Raw genomic sequence first — 19,477 nt, 5'->3', positions numbered from 1 at the left:
CAGCGTGCAGACAGGCATCCAGCCATCCTGGGGAATCCCTCTGTAGTAAAAGTGCAGCGGGTGGTGCAGAGAAATAGGAAATCTCCCTGTTGGCATGGACGAGCTCAGCTCGTCATTACCGCTTTTTGCATGTTTTTCCTGGACGAACTCAGCTCGTCCATACCGCCAGAGAGGTTAACGCTAGGTTCACACTACAGGAAGAAATCTACCTTTTCCTGCAGTGGACCACAGCAGGCATGTCAACGGAACCTGTGTTGAGTATAGAATCCAATCTGATAGGTTGTGTCCTTTGTGGTGACAGAATGCAAAGTCCACCCTGGACAACTTTTCCCAGGATGGAAGTTGTCCTAACTTCCATCCAGGAAAAGTTGTCCAGTGGGGACTTAGCTCATAGGCCTATCTTGTTTCATGAGACACTCTCACAAATCACATTATTCTTGGCTGGATTTTAGGAGCTGTGCCCTAATAGACCATGCTTTATACTGCCCTATTGAAGTTTTTTTTTCTCTTATATTGTACTATATACTGTATGTTTTAATTGAGGTTTATAAACATTTTTCATATTTCTTGCTGCACGCTCATTGAGTGTTTTGACTTGTAGATTGGGTTCTGATTTTCTCTTCACTTCTCCTTACTCAAACCACTTTGAGCCATGTATAATTGTAGGTAGTGATTTATTTTTACTTTGGGATTGGCGGATGTTGGTTGCAACACACCCATTTTTCAATTACTATCTATAACATGTCCCATTCTGGACTGGATAGGAAGCCAGTGGAGGGATTCACAGAGGAGAGCCATGGTGGAGCGATGGGAGTAGTGAATAATTCTGGCTGCCGCAATCATTACGGATAGCAGTGGGGCAATTTGGGTCACAGGGAGACCAGACAGAAGGGCATTGCAGTACTCAAGGTGGAAAATTATGTGGCCATGGCTGAGGAGTTTGGTGGTGACTTGGTGACGGAGGTCAGGAAAGGGCAGATCTTGCAGATGATGTGGAGGTGGAAGTTGCAGGACTTTGTGAGTCCAGGGTGACTCCCAGGACAACAGGCTTGAGAGGTAGGGCAAATGGTAGCGTTAACAGTGACATACACATCTGGGAGGGTCAGGGGTGGCAAGATCATACATTCCATGTTGCCCAAGTTTAGTTTCAGGAACCTAGTTGCAGGGCCGAGCCTGGGCGGGTGCAAGGCACCCAGGCGCCTGCCTCTAAGAGGCGCCGCCCGGCCCCGCTCTCCCCCTGTGGCCGCCGCCGCTCTCCCCCTGTGGCCGAAGCTTGAGCTTCAAGCTCCCTCCCTCTAGCCGCCGGCGCCGCCGCGTCAGACCTCGATCAGGCGGGCGGGCGCTAGGACCTAGCACGCCGCACTGATATGCGGAAGTGACATCACTTCCGCATATATAGAGCGGGTGCGTCCGATGCCCTTTTCCTGGTCGGGTCGCCCGCTGATTGAGGTCTGATTGAAGCTGCTGAAAGGTGAGGGGGGAGCGGAGGATGGAGCGTTGGTGGCGGGGAGTGCTCCTGTCACTCACTAGCTATCCTGGGCACAGATACCCCCTGGCTACCTATCCTGGGCCCACATACCCCCTGGCTACCTATCCTGGGCCCACATACCCCCTGGCTACCTATCCTGGGCCCACATACCCCCTGGCTACCTATCCTGGGCCCACATACCCCCTGGCTACCTATCCTGGGCGCACATACCCCCTGGCTACCTATCCTGGGCGCATATACCCCCTGGCTACCTATCCTGGGGACATATATCCCTGGCTATATATTCTGGGGACACTGTCTGTTTTCCATTATGTGCATTTGCTGGTGAAAAGCTGTCTTATTATGTGCATTTGCTGGTGAAAAGCTGTCTTATTATGTGCATTTGCTAGTGAAAAGCTGTCTTATTATGTGCATTTGCTAGTGAAAAGCTGTCTTATTATGTGCATTTGCTAGTGAAAAGCGGTCTCGTTATGTGCATTTGCTGGTGAAAAGCGGTCTCTTGTTATGTGCATTTGCTGGTGAAAAGCGGTCTCTTGCTATGTGCATTTGCTGGTGAAAAGCGGTCTCTTGCTATGTGCATTTACATGGGGAAAAGCTGTCTCTTATGTGCATTTAGTGGGGAAATTTTGTCAGTAAAAATAATCTTTTGTCAGTAAATTTTTAGGTATTTGTCAGTAAAAAAATAACGTGAAAGGTTGGCAACACTGGCAGGCTGCGCGGCGCAACAGGAAAGATACAGGCAGCCCACCTCACGCTTGGGCTTGGCGGGGGAAGGAGCCTACGACAGCGAGAGTAGGGTGGCCGCAGGCAGCCATAAATACGCAGTGTGTGACTGCGTCGCACTCGCAGAGCCTCTCAGCCTGAGTCAGTCCAGAGACTAGCAGACTCGCAGGAAGCCAAAGCCAGCCAGGAGCAAGCCCATGGAAGAGGGGTAGGAATGGGGTATCACATGCATGCGGAAAGAGGTGGAAGGTGTGGGTGTGATTAGGCAGGACACTGGTGTGGTTATGTGGTTGGGCGCAGTAAATTTAACCACTCCCATAGGCACCAGAGAAAATCTTGCACCCAGGTGCCAGGCACCCCAGGCTCGCCCCTGCCTAGTTGACATCCAGGAGGAGATGGCTAATAGGCAGGAGACCTTGCGCATGGTAATGGTGGCTAGGGCAGGGGTGTGGAGGTAGATCTGGGTGTCATCTGCATACAGATGATAGTTAAAACCCATAGGAGCAGATAACCTTGCCGATAGAGGATGTGTATAGGGAGAAAGACTCCTATTAGACCTACCGGTAATGGAGTTTCTAAGCGTATTCCGGGACAACAGGAGATCCGGTCCCTCCTCCGGATCTGGGGAAACCATAATCAAGAAGGATTAAAAGCTCCCGCCCTCCCTCATCCCTCAGTGCATTTAAAAGTAGAACCGACAAAAAACCACCGGAAATGAAGAGAGAAATCTATACACCAACAAGTGCTCCATACTGACTCCCCCATAGAAAGGTGCCCTATAGACAGGGCCGGGTTATAGGCGTTGTCCCGGAATACGCTTAGAAACTCCATTACCGGTAGGTCTAATAGGAGTCTTTCTCTAATCGCATTCATGGACAACAGGAGAGATAGACAAGAAGTCTTTTAAACAAAAAGACCCACCTAGGGAGGGATCACTGCCTGGAGCACCTTTCTGCCAAACGACTGGTCTTGTTGAGACAACACATCCACTCTATAATGCTTGATAAACGTAGATGCCGTCGACCAGGTTGCTGCTTGACAGATCTGTTGTATCGTTGCCCCTGCTCTTTCCGCCCACGATGTAGACAAAGAACGTGTGGAGTGGGCTTTAATATCATTCGGTATAGGACAATCACTATTTTGATAGGCCAGAACTATGGCATGCTTAATCCACCTGGCTATTGTCTGTTTCGATGCCTGCTGACCCCTATTCTTGCCCGTGAACAGTATAAACAGATTACTAGACTTCCTAAATTCTCTAGATCTAGATAAATATACCAGAAGTGTACGTCTTACATCCAAACAGTGGAACTCCCTCTCTTTACTATTGGATGAATTGTTGCTAAATGATGGCAAAATAATCTCCTGAGAGCGGTGAAACTCTGAAGAGACCTTAGGAAGATAGGCTGGGTCTAACCTTAGTCGAACACTATCGGGACAAATAATTAAGAACGGATCCTTAATGGACAATGCTTGCAAATCCCCTATTCTCCTTGCCGACGTGATAGCAATCAGGAAGGCCAATTTAAAGGAAAGTAGTTTGATGTCGATCTCCTCAATGGGTTCAAAGGGAGACCTCATAATGCTGTTTAGAACCAACGACAGATCCCACTGTGGGAAGATCTTCTGTTTAACAGGAGTCGATCTTTGAATAGCCTTAAAGGGATACTGTAGGGGGTCGGGGAAAAATGAGTTGAAGTTACCCGGGGCTTCTAATGGTCCCCCACAGACATTCTGTGCCCGCGCAGCCACTCCCCAATGCTCCGGCCCCGCCTCTGTTTCACTTCTGGAATTTCAGACTTTAAAGTCTGAAAACCACTGCGCCTGCGTTGCCGTGTCCTCATTCCCGCTGATGGCACCAGGAGCGTACTGCACAGGCCCAGTATGGTCTGTGACTGTGCCGTGTGCTCCTGGTGACATCAGGGGAAGCGAGGACACTGTAATGCAGGCGCAGTGGTTTTCAGACTTTAAAGTCTGAAATTCCAGAAGTGAACCAGAGGCGGGGCCGGAGCATTGGGGAGTGTCCGCGCGGGCACAGGATGTCTGTGGGGGACCATTGGAAGCCCCGGGTAACTTCATCTCATTTTCCCCCGACCTCCCCTACAGTATCCCTTTAAAGAAATTCCTAACTAATTCCTCCTGAGCTAGGTGTCTATCTAATAAAATAGACAGGGCCGAACACTGAACCTTCAAGGTGCTAGGCGCAAGGTTCATTTCCCAGCCATCCTGAAGAAAATCTAATACTGAGCTAGTTAATTCCCTGTTTCTATCTTTAGTAGCACACCATGCCAGAAAAACCTTCCAGACCTTCCGATAAATTTTCTGAGTCACCGACTTCCTACATTTCATAAGAGTCTCGATAACCTTCTCCGAGACACCTTTCCCTCTTAAAATTACCCTCTCAGGATCCAAGCTGCCAGTTTGAATAAGTGGGGCTTGGGATGTTTCAGGGGACCCTGCATCAGTAGGTCCTCTCGCTCTGGGAGAGGATACGGAGGTTTCTCCGATAATCTTAGCAGGGTTGCGTACCATGACCTCTTTGGCCACATAGGGGCAATTAGAATCATCCTTACTCTTTCTTTTTGAAGTTTTACCAGTACCTGAGGAATGAGAATCAGTGGAGGAAAGGCGTAACATAGACTGAAATTCCATGGGAGACTGAGTGCGTCCAATCCCAGAGACCCTGGGCTCCTGAAAAGGGAGTAAAAAAGACTCACCTTTGCATTGTCTGGGGAGGCAAAGAGATCTATGTCCGGAACTCCGAAAATCTCTGTTACCTCTGAAAAAGTCTGTGAATGGAGGCTCCATTCTGACTGATTTACTTGGTGGCGGCTCAAAAAGTCCGCCTCCAGGTTCAATACTCCTTTTATGTGGATAGCAGTTAAAGACAGAACCTTTAGCTCTACCCAATCGAATATTTCTGAGGAAAGGGCCATGAGATCTCTGGATCTCGTCCCCCCTTGTTTCGAATAGATAAGCCACCGTCGTGATATTGTCGGAAAAAAACAAAACGTGTCTGCTCTCTATCATTTCTTGAAATGATCTGAGAGCTTCCTGGACTGCCTTCAGCTCTCTGAAATTGGACGACTTTCTCCTTACGACAGGATCCCAGGAGCCCTGTGCATGTTGACCTTGAACTGTCGCACCCCAGCCCCATGAACTCGCATCTGAGAAGATCTGTATTGGGTTCTGCTGCCTCCACCATCTCCCCTGATGTAGATTCTCCTGAATCAACCACCAGGATAGGCTTGTTCTCACCTGCTCCGGAATGATTGTCTGGAGGTCTAGAGAGGTCTGGGACCTGTCCCAGTTTGATAGAAGAGGATTCTGCAATCGCCTGGCGTGTGACTGAGCCCATATCACGGCCGGGATTGCGGCTGTAAAAAGACCCAAAAGACTCATGATCTGGCGAAGGGAACAATCCTTCGGCGTCAGAAGCCTTTCTACCTGTTTCTGAATCTTTAGAATCTTTTCCTGAGGCAGAAAAATCTTTTGCCTCACGGAATCTATGTGATAACCCAGGAAGGTTATCTGCTGAGTTGGGGTTAATGAAGACTTGGCATGATTTATAATCCACCCAACCCGAGTGAGAGACTGTATCACGATCTCTCTGTGAGCCAGTAAAAGTTCTCTTGACTGGGCAAACACCAGTAAATCGTCCAAATATGGCACGATTGAGATCTGTTGCAGTCTCAGCTCTTTCATCACCTCCGCCAGCACCTTGGTAAAGATGCGGGGGGCTGATGCAATGCCGAAAGGCAGAGCCTGGAATTGAAAATGGCGAATCCGGGAATGATCCTGGATCGCGAATCTCAAATATTTTTGATGGCCTGAAAAAATGGGTATGTGCAGATACGCGTCCTGCAGATCTATTGAAATGAAAAATTCCTGACCCTGAAGGAGAGCTCTCACGGAATAAATGCTCTCCATTCTGAATTTTTTGTAGTCCAAAAATGGATTCAGGGATTTCAGATTCAGAATGAATCGGAAATCCCAGTTTGCCTTTTTTACCAAAAACACGTGGGAATAATAACCCTGGAACTCCTCTGACCGAGGGACCTGGGTTATTACACTTTTCTCCAAAAACCTGTGGATCTCCGATTCTAGGCCCAGAGCCTTCTCTGGATCTCTCGGAATCCGATTCACAAAAATTCTGTGAGGGCGGAAAATTGAAGGCGGTAACCCCGCTTTATAATTTGCAACACAAAGGGATCGGGATTCAATTTCTCCCATTCCAAATGAAAAAAGGTTAGTCTGCCCCCCACTGGAAAGACGTCATTTGTCTTGACTGGAAGGTTTGGGGTTTCCCAAAGTGAAACCCCCCCTTCCCCTTCCTTTCGGAAAGGACCACTCTTTGAATATTTGGCTAGAGCTGCATCTAGTTTAGGGCATTTGATCCATTTATCAATCTCCTCTTGAGCAAAAGGATACTTCCTCTTGGCCGATTTCGGTATAAACAAACGCCTTTCAGGGTCTTGCCATTGCGAGGAAATAATTTCCTGCAAAGATTTGTGGATAGGGAAAACCCGTCCCACGGGCCTAGCTAAACCCGAATATACGAGATCCTGGGGGGTAGGCTCAGACACAGTTTCTTTAATCTGCTCCGTAGCATAAACCGCTTTGAGTAACTCAGAAGATTCATCTGGGGAAAACAAAAATCTAGGGGTTCGGACTAACTGCTCTGAGTCCGACTCCCCAGATTGAACCTGCTCCCCCTCCTCTAAAGAAATGATCTCAGACATGTCTTCCCCCTCCTCCTCCTCTTCCAAATCCTCCTCCCCCTCTCCCCTCAAAACATCAGACATAGCGGAGGGACGTGATGGAAGCCCCGAAGGGCCCGGGAGAGAAACAGAGGAAGGACCAGGCCTAACCTCTGCGGGTGGAGGGATAAAGGACTCCTTAAATTTATCCAAGGTGTCCTGCATTTTAATGTTAACTGACTCCATAACTCCCTTTAAAATGCTGGAAGTCTCAGAGGCTATCAAGGCATCTATGCATGTCTGACAAGCGTTTTTAGGGGCCTCAATAGGAATCTTTACACTACAAAACCCACAACGTTTGTATTTCCTTTCCGGGGCTGTAGTAGAAGTTTTGGGCTCAGATTTTGCCTATAAATGGAGAATGAAAGACAAACCACTGAGTCTTAATTCAGTCTAAAGAAGATTAGAATAAACCTCCTCCAACGGAGGACTCACCCCACCAGAAACTGCTGCTGCCGTTTGGGGCTGAGGCTGGCTGGAAGACTTTGTCCCCTGCTGTGTGTCCATGCTGCCTCCTATGCACGGAAGACGCCAGCCACTTTTCCTCTCTGGGTCTTCCGTATTTAGAGACCTCCCCTTCCGCCGCATGTGACGTCATCACGCTCCTCGAAATACTCCGGCGTCTGACGTCACGACCTCCGCAGTTACGCCTCCCGGAAGTCCTTGCGGCCGACACACGCGCCTAGCTCAGCCGGCGTTGCGTGCGGGAGGCCGGGGAGCAGCGCTGTTCCATACCCTACTGAGGCGCTCTCTCCCCCACTGGAAACCTGGGTCCTCCGAATCCCCTCTGGAACCCCTCTCGGACCTGGCTTCCACAGAAAAAAACCTCACCCTCCGGTAAGGTAAAAAATAAAAAAATGGGAGCTTCTTCTTGAAGGTGTTTCCTGGAGGGAAACACAGATGAACTGAGGGATGAGGGAGGGCGGGAGCTTTTAATCCTTCTTGATCATGGTTTCCCCAGATCCGGAGGAGGGACCGGATCTCCTGTTGTCCCGGAATGCGATTAGAGAAAGAACAGTAAAGTGACAAGGACCAAGCCTTGGGGAACTCCCGCCAAAAGGTGGTTGGGGGTGGATGAAGACTCATTGAAGGAGGTCGTGAAGAAGCAGTTGGAGAGGTAGGATGAGAGCCAGGCCAGGGCAAGGTCATGAATTCCCATGGACTGGAGGAGTAAGGGATGAGACCACTGTGTCAAAAGCTGTTGAAAAGTCAAGGAGGAGTATTATGGCGTATTTTCTTTCAGCTTTAGCTAAGGCAAGGTCATTGACCACTGATTAGGTTTCGGTTGAGTGGGCAGGCGGAAATCCAGATTCCAGTGGGCCCAGTAGGGGAGTTGGCATTGAGGTACTAGATCAGGCATTTGTGAACAGGACACTCAAGGAGTTTTGAGGCAGAGGGGAGGAGGGAGATAGGGCGGTAGTTGCAGGGTAGTGAGGGGTCAAGGGAGGGTTTCTTGTGCAGAAGCAGTACAGTGGCCTGCTTGAAGCCTGAGGAGAAGGTGCCTGTGCATAGGGAGAGGTTAAAGAGGGAAGTGAGGACTGGGGCCAAAGCCAGGAAGTGAGGACTGAGTAAGTCAGAAGGGATGGAGTCATGGTGTGGAGGGGTGATGGTATGGGAAGTCTGCAGTAGGTGGTTGACTTCCTCAGTGGTAGGAGTGAAGGAGGTGAGGGGGAGGATCTGCATGGAAGGGGGAATGGAGGTGAGGCTTGTAGGCTGGATATTTCCTGATGGAGACAATTTTGTTGGTGAATTGGGTGGCTAAATCTTGAATTACACACAGAATATCCTGATGTACAATCTATGCAAATCAGAATTAATGATTGCCCAAAAAGTTGCAAATAATTTTGAGGTGGAATATGTAATTTTAAATCTTAAATGTAAGCAGTTTGTAAGTTTACCAGATCAATTTGGTGGGATTCAGCACAGCGATTGATGGATCGGTTGAAAATTAGGAGAACAATCCCATGGCCTGTGCTCTAGTGAGATGATCTACCAGGCTCATCAATCAGCAACATGATGAGGGGGAGAATTGTACACATTTTAGATTGTTGGCAGAGGCAAGTGTGAACAGTAAGCTTAAGCCACCAACAGGGACACATTTTGAATGAGCCAAATTTGCTTGAGACCCATTTTATAAGAATACTTTATTTTCAAACATAAGGTGCCATTTTACATAATAAACTTCAAATAATGCAATACTACATATATACATATTAAAAAACCCTTTAATATGAGGGCTGCAAAATAGATAATCACAAGATTAAAACCGGTTTATTTTCTTTTGGAATGTGGAAACAAGTCGTAAACACATGGTCACCTGGATTTAAAAAGCAGACCATTACCTGCAGCCACATTCATCCACAGCCATACTCTCATAGTGTCTGAGCACCACATTGTCGTCATTATCATAAAATAGCATTGATAAAGGTGACATTTTTGTGGGTGCACAACAGGGGAGTGGTGTCTCCTCAGGCTCAATGGAGTGGACAAGGGTCTGGAGGATGGCATGGTTAGACCCATTTAGCAGTTCCACCAGTGGGTAAGGACATTCTCCATGGCAGTAATTGGCCATATATCCACGAGGGGCGATCACCCAGTTCTCCCACCCAATTTCTCTAAATTCAATATACAAACGTCTCTTTTTACAGATGTTGCTGGCAGCGAAGTGGTGCTTGGTAGAACTTCTTTTATTTCGTGACGTTTTACACTGTGATGGATGAAGAGTCACTGCAATTAGAGTAGTATAGAGAAAGGTTTGTATTCCCTGGCAGTCCTCTAATGGTCTACCCACCAAGTTTCCTTCTCCTCTTGAAGAGATCTCTAAGATCAAACCAAGATTCTTAAGAGGGTTTCTCCAACTCTGGCAAATATCTGTCAAGTTATAATAAAGGGACTTGTGCAGCAGACGAAAGGTTTGGGAAACCAAGAGATTCCCCCTTACTTTATGGTTCCCCATTCCCTGTAGCAACATGTGTGTGACCCTGTACAGCCGGAGATCAAATATTTGTCCATAGTAGGTATTCCGGCTAAACCGGATCTCTAGTCTTCCCATGGTTATTTCCTCTTCCATTTCCATTACCGAGAGATTGAAGAACAGTCTCTTTTCTAGGCAGAGCGATGCAGAAGATTTACTGGGAAGATGAGGAATCACAAAGTGACCTGAAAAGAGCAGATAGTAAAGATTAGGCATAAAGATTGCTTCTTAATGGTCCTAGACGTAAAGTGATCCTGCGCCTTAGCTTGGGATCAAAATCAGAGCCATACTTTAAAACAAGAGGGAAGCCTCAGGTCCTATTGAGGCTTCCCTCACTGATTTGAAGCCCCGCATTGTTGAGCACAGCTAGTGTTGGGCGAACACCTGGATGTTCGGGTTCAGGAACGTTCGCCGAACATGGCCGCGATGTTCGGCATGTTCGGGCCGAACCCCGAACATCCCGCTTTTGGGGGCCCTATGGGGTCGCAGGCATAAGGGGGGAGCATGCCCCGATCGCGGGGGGGGGGGGGGGGGGTCGGAAATTCCCCCCACCCCCTCCGCTAGCGCTCCCCCCTCTGCCCGCTTCCCCATACAAAAGAAGTGAGTGAGGAGGAGGAGTCCGGAGAGTGACGCGTTGAGGGAGGCCGGGCAGCGGGCGGTTCAGCGGTAGTACCCTTGTGGTACTTCCGCCCTTTCTCTGACCTCACGTCCTCTGCATACGAGGGTACGCGTCACGCGTACCCTCGTATGCGTCATCACGCAGAGGACGTGAGGTCAGAGAAAGGGCGGAAGTACCACAAGGGTATTACCGCTGAACCGCCCGCTGCCCGGCCTCCCTCAGCGCGTCACTCTCCGGACTCCTCCTCCTCACTCACTTCTTTTGTATGGGGAAGCGGGCAGAGGGGGGGAGCGCTAGCGGAGGGGGTGGGGGGAATTTCCGACCCCCCCCCCGCGATCGGGGCATGCTCCCCCCTTATGCCTGCGACCCCATAGGGGGGCCGTATTCGGCCGAACAGGGCCCTGTTCGGCCGAACAGGGGCCCTGTTCGGCCAGGCATTGAGCCGTTCGGGCGAACCCGAACAGTTTGGCCGAACACCACCAGGTGTTCGGCCGAACTCGAACATCACCCGAACAGGGTGATGTTCTGCAGAACCCGAACAGTGGCGAACACTGTTCGCCCAACACTAAGCACAGCCCCCCTCCACAGCTCTTCCTTCTGAAGCGTGGCTGCGCACTAGCCGTGTAAGCCTGCCCACACATATGCAGTAGGGTTACTGCACATGCAGGATAGGTCGGTTATTGCGCTCCCATGCTGGATAGGTTTAGTGACATTGCATTGTCGCCAATCTTCTGGGGGGCTGAGCTCAGCAACAGGAGACATCAGAGGCAGGGAGGGAAGCTTCAATAGGATCCTGGGGCTTCCCTCCCTTTAGGCAAGTATCTAATTTTGTACCCAAGCTGCGGCTCGGGTACTAAAAACGAGAAAAAAAAAAACAAAACAAAACAGTGCCTAAGGGCGCCACCACTTGAGGGGGTCTGATAAAATAGTGGGTGCCTCTGTGCAAATTGTGGCAATAAACAGGGGGTATAGTGTTAGGCATCAGTAGAGGAAAGGGTTCTGTGTATGTGGGATTAAGTCCAGGGGCGTAGCAATAGGGGGTGCAGAGGCAGCGACCGCATCAGGGCCCTTGGGCCATAGGGGCCCTCCCTCAATTGTGGTATTCTCTATTGGTCTTGTAATGATCACTTCTATAGATGCTTTGAATAGTAATCATTAACAAGCTGTTCCCCATCCCCTTCTTGCACCTCTGACACTGTGTTGTCCTTGGCAGGTTTTGGTGCGCCGTATCAATTGTTATGTATAGAGTGCTTGAGGGGCCCCCATGTAAAACTTGCATCAGGGCCCAGAGCTTCTTAGCTATGCCACTGATTAAATCGTAGTAAAATATCAAACATTACAAATAGTTTACTATCAGAATAAGTAGAACATTGGTAATTTTACTAGAAGCAACATTCAGTACCTTTTCTCTCGTGCGCCTTTATTATATGTACACAACTTAAGGGTGCATACACCACATCAGACCATAGTCTTTGGAAAATGAAAGATCACAGACCAATCTTACCCCATTCCATATAGTATGAGAGCCATACCCACACAGTCTATTCTATGGAGCTGCACTCCCCATCAGATAGAAATCTTTGCAAGATGCTGCACACATTCAAAAGATCAGTATCTGCAAAAGATCCGTTCCTGCAAAATGTATTCATAGTCTATGAGATCTGCAGATCCTCATACACACCTTGTTTAACAGACATTCATCTGCAATAGATTAGACTGTGTAGAGTATGGCTCTCATACTACATGGAAGGGGGTAAAATTGGTCTGTGATCTTTCATTTTCCAAAGACTATGGTCTGATGCGTGTATGCACCCCAATACTTAAATATGGCACAGACATGCAGGCACAATGCATAATGGCTCTACAACTCTCAAATGCACACTCCTGGAAGTCTTCCTAAGGCTTCTTTTCCACGGACTGTTGATAGGTAGTAAAATGCCTCTCAAACTTTCACAACTGCTCACTGCTGCCTGGTAACTGCTTGCTGAACACAGCTCAACAGTCCATGGAAGCCTGAGGCCAGAAACCCACTGTGAGCAACAACTTCTAATCGCTAGCGATTTGAAAAAGTGCTTGCTAATGCAATGTTATGGGGGATTTTTATAAACTCTCGTCGCTCAAAAAAAAAAAAAAAAAAAAAAAAAAAAAAAAACGCTCCTAATGGGTTTCTGGCCTAACACTTATTAATTCACAAGTCCCTTTAACATGAAGGCAAGAGCTGTTAGGCCTAGTGCACACCAAAGCGGTTCGGCAGCGTTTTGCGATCCGCTTGCGGGTGCGGATCCGCTTGGGTAATGTATTTCAATGGGCTGGTGCACACCAGAGCGGGAGGCGTTTTGCAGAAACGCATACTCCCGGGCTGCTGCAGATTTTGGATTGCGGATGCGTTTCTGCCTCAATGTTAAGTATAGGAAAACCGCAAACCGCTCTGAAAAACGGCACTTCAGAGCGGTTTTGCTGGCGTTTTTGTTACAGAAGCTGTTCAGTAACAGCTTTACTGTAACAATATATGAAATCTACTACACCAAAACCGCTACACAAAACCGCAAAACGCTAGCTGAAACGCTGCAGAAAAAGAAGAAAAAGCGTTTCCAAATCTGCTAGCGTTTTGCGGATCTGCTTGCGGTTTTTGGTGTGCACCAGGCCTAACAGGGCAAAATCTGTGCAAGATTTCAGGTCCACTCTAAGGTCCAGTGCACACTGAGCGGTTTTAGGTGCGATCCGCATCCGCCTGTAAAAACACTTGGCTAATGTATTTCAATGGGATGGTGCACACCTGCGGTTTGACGTTTTTTCCACATGGCTGCCACATCAGAGATGGCAGATGAGCTCATTTGAAAGCACAGGCTGTTAGCAAGTCTACTTCCATGAATCAGGAAGTAGAGAGAGTGCAGATTTTAGGATTTGTATCAGCTGTAACAAAGACATTTTTGTTTAAAGGTTATTATGCGGTTTATATTTTAGAGCAGAGAGGAGTTCTGAGTTCAGGTCCACCTTAAGTCTACTTGAGATAATGTTCATGAAGAGTAACAGCTGCATTCAGTGGCGTAGCTAAGGAGCTGTGGGTCCCGATGCAAGTTTTACAATTCCCCCCCCCCCCCCCCCCCCAAGCACTCTATAAATAACAATTGATGCGGTGCACCAAAACCTGCCAATTGCAACCACAGTGTCAGAGGTGCAAGAAAGGGATGGGGAACAGTTTGTTAATGATTGCTACTATTCATAGCATCTATAGAATTAATTATGATCCCAGGACCAATAGAGAGCCAATACTATAGTTGAGGAAGGGATCATTGGGGCCCCTGTAGCTCATCGGCCCCCGATGCAGTTGCTACCTCTGCACCCCTTATTGCTACGCCCCTGGCTGCATTGAAAAAGGTACATATATCCTAATATACAGACATTCACATTGGGGACAACCATGCTTGCTCAGAGAATGAGAGGCTCATCACAGCTAGTCTCATTGCTTATCTGATGTAACAATCTTTTTAGTTTACTTAACTTCATGCCCATTTTCAATTAACTTTTCCCCACAGGAGATTTTCCACACCTGGCAAACAAATCCATGCAGTAACTATTACTTTTTAGCCTGCTTTTTAAAATTAGTAGAGGTTTGTTCTTCTCTACAGAATAACTTTCCAACATTTCCTGGAAGAGTTGAGTTAATTGAATAGGAGCCAGCCCATGTCAGGAAAATGACTAAAGGTCATCTACTTTCTAATGTAGTGATGTGAAGGTCATTCTAGACAGTTTGTTGCTCCACAGCCAGCAGAAACTCTACTGGGCTGAACAGGAACTTTGCAGGACATCAGATTGGAAGAGGAATTACTTATCTTTGTCAGCTTGACCGATTAAGGCCCGGTTCACATTAGCGTTTTTTCCGTAACATAACCGGAACATATACATATACTGTACAAACGGAACGGATGTGAATGGATCCAATGTTAACCTATGGATCCATTCACATGCGTCCGTTGGTACGGATACGTTCTGGTCCCCGGACCTAAAAATTGGTGCAGGCCCTAATTTTCCGGACCGTTCTGCTTAGTGGAATGGATCCGGACAAAAATGCAGCAGCATTGGGGCAATGGGAAACGGAATGTTTCTTCACGCTAGTGAAGAAACGGACCGTTCCATGGGGGATGGGGGCATGGGCCGACACAAATCTAGCGATGGGAGGGTGAGGGGAGGGTGCAGCAGCCGGGTGGGTGGGCTAGGGAGGGTTTATACATACATAATCTTCCGTAGCAGCCGGCGGTAGAGGCTTCCATCTTCTTTTGCGGCATGTGACTACATGACGCGTCATGAGGGGAAGCCTCTACCGCCGGCTGCTGCAGAAGATTAGGTATGTATTTGCTGAGTGAAAATGGAGCCGATCAATCATTGATCAGATCCGGTTTTATATGTGAAACAGGCCACGGACTGAGCCATCCGGATCCGGTGAAGCAAGCAGTTACCAGGCAGCAGTGAGCAGTTGGGAGCGTTTGAGAGGCATTTCACTGACTATCAACAGTCCATGGAAAAGAGGCCTTAAAACCCAATCACAGTAAAGGTTATACCCGATCCCATGAATGGCATTGCAGAGCCAACACTGTACAGACACGTTGTTAGCCTGCAGGCTAGCCGCATGTTCTGTTCCTATGCGGTGGGAGTGGACCAATGGATTGGTGGGGTTGTGACATCACGTGGCAGGCATGGTGAGAATAAATCTCTTGGTTGAATCAATCCAACTGGCTGAGCACAGGCCGAGGCATTGGGGGACAATTCTCAGCAGAGGGGTTACTGGCCACCTCAGCTAGGTTCTGTCTAGCATGTGTATGAAGCTAAAAGCCACGTTAACAGTGGTGCCACTTTGTAACGTGGCTTACCGCACTGCAGCAGGTACGTTGTGGTGTGGTAACGCAGGGCATTCAGTGCATTAGCGCTTAACAGTAAGAGTGAAGCATACTGTACTCGACACAAGTATAATATGCAGCGTCACTGTTTCGATGCTATGGTCACAGAGTATGCAACGCAATGGCTGCTGAACATGGCCGAGGGTTAGAACCTCTGCTGGAGTTTTTGCTGCAGTCTTTATGTGGGTAAAGCTCTCAATTCCCCCCCCCCCCCCCCAACAAAGTTTGTGGGGGTTCAGTTCTCCAGCAGGAACGAGACAACTTCTAAATCATGCATTCACTACATTCCTCTCTACAGTTGTGGCATTTACAGTGTGGAGACCAGACCACCATTTTGTAAAATGTATCAAATTAGTATAATTGGTTAATACTTAAACAGAAACCTTAACCAAGAATCAACTTCATCCAAATCAGTATTGGATACCCCAGGCCCGGATTTACCTCACAGGAGCCTGTAGGCACAGATGTCCTGCCACCTTTGACTTTGCTCTACATAAACCTATAAGCCCTCACCTAACTGCACCGCTAGTGGGCTGGCTGGCCCAGCTGTCACTTCTTAGTTCCTTTGCCCATCATAGGTAGCTAGCTACTGGTGCCCGTTCATATTAGGTAGCCAAAAATACCCTCAATATTAAGTAGCTAGAGGTGCCCCCAAGTATTAGGGGGGCTAGAGATGCCCCTGAATGAAGGGAGTTTTTGTCAGTGGAATGCCGAGAGCTGAGTGAGTAACCTCTAATTTACACTCATCAGGACTCTGTATAGGGAAGGAGGTGCTCAGGGAAGGGAGTGAGCCTCCTTTCCATCATCAGGCACCTGTAGGCACATGCCTACAGTGCCGTATGGTAAATCCGGCCCTGGGATATCCACTTTCCCATGAGAAATCTTTCCCTTTTCTCAAACGGATCATCAGGGGCCTCTGTATGACTGATTTTGTGGTGAAACCCCTCCCAAGTGTGATGTCAGTGCCTCACAGCTCTGAAGTCCTGACATCACACTGTGGGAGCCTTGTTGCATTGTGGGAAAGAACAGCTGTTTCCAATTGACAAAAAAGTAAGCAGCATCTCCTTCCAGTGACATCACCTGCCAGCAGTAAAAATTTCACCATGTAATAAATGTCAGAATGTAAATCAGGGAGAGGAAAGATCTTGCAATGAGCAAACACTGACTAAATAATTTATACATAATTATTGTAAAAAATGAAGCACTTTATTGCATTACTAGTAGACCTAAGTTGTAAAAACGGGCTCTAGGTCTGTGTCTGAACTCCCTCCCCTGTGACCGTCACACAGTCAGTGCGCATGCTCGTGACTGCCCACAGTGCGCGCACACACACACGCCCGGCCAACCCCCTGGTCCGTCCTGCTCCCTGGCCCAAAGGTGTCCGTGCGGCACATGCGCAGCAGCGCAAAGCACAGACCCACACACAGGGACGCAGAGACACAGGGATTTTATTATAAAAGATTTTCTCTGAAGTTCCTCTTTAAATGGAGTCATAATTAAGATAATAGTGCACAGACACAATATTGCTTTTAATTGTGTATTAGCTGGGGTGCCTGACTTAGGCCTCTTTTCCACGGACTGTTGAACTGTGTGCTCAGCAAGCAGTTACCAGGCAGCAGTGAGCAGTTACCAGGTAACAGTCAGCAGTTGTGAGGATTTGAGAGACATTTCACTGCCTAGCAACAGTCTGTGGAAAAAGAGGCCTTACGTGAGATCAAATCCTGTTGGTTAATAGTGTATAAAACCCTTAGGGCCCATTCACACTAGAAGCGCTTTTCTGAGCGTTTTGCGATTAGTGTTTTGTAAAATTGCTCCCATTCACCTTCATTAAAAAAAAAAAAAAATTTGCAGAAAAAAAAAATGGCGATTTTAATGAAAGTGAATGGTAGCAGTTTTAAGAAACCAATCAGTCGTTAAACGCTCAGAAAAGCGCTTCTAGTGTGAATGGGTCCTTAGAGAATGTCAAATGACCTTATCCAAAACTAATGCAAACCAACATTGACATTAATCTAAAAAAAAACAACAATCCTGCAGGATATCAAAAAGCATGTAGCCTTCTCGTTCTGTTCATTTGGCCACTCACAGCTACATGAAAAAGAACCTTGTGCGTCAAGCCTCTTTCACACTGCCATCTGACAGGTGCTTGACAAGACACTACCCAGTCAGATTTGAGGGCAACTGCACTCAGACATGACATGTCGCGGTTCTGTCTCTGGGTAACACCAGCAAGTCAGAGCTTGACACGCATGGTGTTACAACCACTGCAATGCGGTTGCATTTAAAATTTCACCCGAATTGCACTGGCTGGCAGCAGACAGAATGCTGAACTGTTAGGTTCAGCCTCCTGTCTAAAAGAGGCCTGAGGCTGGATGCACACTTGTCAGTGCGTGAAATGTTGCGTTTGTCATGTGTGTCTTTACGTTTGTAGTGCCTTTGCTTTTTTTCAGCACATGCGGTTTTAACTTGTTTGCGGTTCACATATACAAAACACGTATGCATTTTGTATGCGTTTTCCATGCGATTTTCTATTGTGTTTTATGCAAATCACTAGGAAGGCAACAGGAAGCGAAAATACACCAGAAAACAAAAAAGAAAAAACCCACCACAAATGAAAACGCATACAAAACGCATTATATTACCATCGTCTTAGGCCTCTTTTCCACAGGCAGTGGATAGGCAGGGAAAAGCCTCTCAAACTTTCACATCTGCTCACTGCTGCCTGGTAACTGCTTGCCGAGCATACAGTTCAACTGCCCATGGAACAGCAGTGGGGAAAGTTCATGTAAGCTCAGGACCCCCAAGCATCATACCAGTCAGTGCAGGATCAGGCAAGCCAAGCCATAGCGAAATAGATATGTACAAAAAGGATCCGCAATCCAGACCAGGTTGAAGTAAAAGGCTGATATCTTTATTCAAAAAATCCACAGACATGCAATAAAATCACAGGATCAACTCACGCGTATCGGGCCTACCATCTGCCCTTAAATCGTACTACGATTAAGGGCAGATGGTAGGCCCGATACGCGTGAGTTGATCCTGTGATTTTATTGCATGTCTGTGGATTTTTTGAATCAAGATATCAGCCTTTTACTTCAACCTGGTCTGGATTGCGGATCCTTTTTGTACATATCAACTGCCCATGGAAATGAGCCCTCGGGGCTCATTTCCACAGGCAGCTGAACTGTGTGCTCTGCAAGCAGTTGCCAGGCAGCAGCATGCAGTTGACAGAGTTTGAGAGCCATTTCACTGCCTATCAACTGCTTGCGTGAAAGAGGCCTAAGGCCTCTTTTCCACAGACAGTTCAGCTGTATGCTCAGAAAGCAGTTAGCAGGCAGCTGTGAGCCGTTGTGAGAGTTTGAGAGACATTTCATTACCTGTCAACTGTCTGTAAAGTGAACCAGAGAACGAACATACATACCTCTGTTTCACTCTTCACTGCTCAGCCTGCTTCTTATCAGCCCTGATAACATCCCCAACTGAGCATTCAGTCTGGCTTTGCTCAGGAATCATTATAGCAGAGTCAGAAGGGGGCGGGCTTGAAAAGACACCAGAAAAGACAGACTCAGCTATAATAGCTGAGGTGTTTTCTCTAATGTTCCCACTGATACATATGGTAAAATACATGAGGGTGCCCCATCTCTGGTTCACTTTAAAGGATACCCGATGTGACATGTGGCATGATGGGATAGACATGGGTATGTACAGTCCCTAGCACACAAATAACTATGCTGTGTTCCTTTTTTCTTTTTCTGCCTGAAAGAGTTAAATATCAGGTATGTAAGTGGAGGGGTTTGCATGAGATCACATGTGCCTATGCGCTCCGTCATCCATCTCCCAGCAGCGACCGCCGCTAGGAGACTGTTAGACAGCGAAATCGCATTCTATTTACATAGTATAGCACTGCGATCTACAGCAGCGCTGTACTGAGTACAGCCGTGTGACAGGCAAGGTAAGTATTGCTGAAAAGTAAAGGTTAAGGAGGTTCAGCAAACAGCGCTTAACCTCCTTAGCGGTAAC

The 19,477-nt window shown here is 47.7% G+C and overlaps 1 protein-coding gene across 2 annotated transcripts; it reads right to left on the bottom strand.

The window, feature by feature from the left end:
* Window positions 1-9,247: 9,247 nt before the first annotated feature.
* On the bottom strand, window positions 9,248-18,926 carry LOC137550654 (growth/differentiation factor 3-like). Of its 2 annotated transcripts, none has more exons than XM_068271280.1 (2): window positions 18,879-18,926; window positions 9,248-10,131 (listed from the first exon to the last, which is right to left on the bottom strand). In XM_068271280.1, the coding sequence occupies exon 2, from the start codon at window positions 10,046-10,048 to the stop codon at window positions 9,311-9,313; it is 738 nt and encodes a 245-aa protein (XP_068127381.1). In that variant the 5' UTR covers window positions 10,049-10,131; window positions 18,879-18,926; the 3' UTR covers window positions 9,248-9,310. The 2 variants fall into 2 exon arrangements, with proteins under 2 accessions (XP_068127381.1, XP_068127382.1); XM_068271281.1 differs by lacking the exon at window positions 18,879-18,926 and adding an exon at window positions 18,100-18,181.
* Window positions 18,927-19,477: the final 551 nt, after the last annotated feature.

The sequence above is a fragment of the Hyperolius riggenbachi genome, chromosome 1 (assembly GCF_040937935.1).
Source record: "Hyperolius riggenbachi isolate aHypRig1 chromosome 1, aHypRig1.pri, whole genome shotgun sequence".
Lineage (NCBI taxonomy): Eukaryota > Metazoa > Chordata > Amphibia > Anura > Hyperoliidae > Hyperolius > Hyperolius riggenbachi.
The sequence above is the reverse complement of the archived record's forward strand: the minus strand, read 5'-3'. Positions and strand labels throughout refer to the sequence as shown.

What these genes read in the sequence shown, in the direction of transcription:
- LOC137550654 (XM_068271280.1), bottom strand. Translation starts at nt 10,048, where the DNA reads ATGGAAATGGAAGAGGAAATAACCATGGGAAGACTAGAGATCCGGTTT.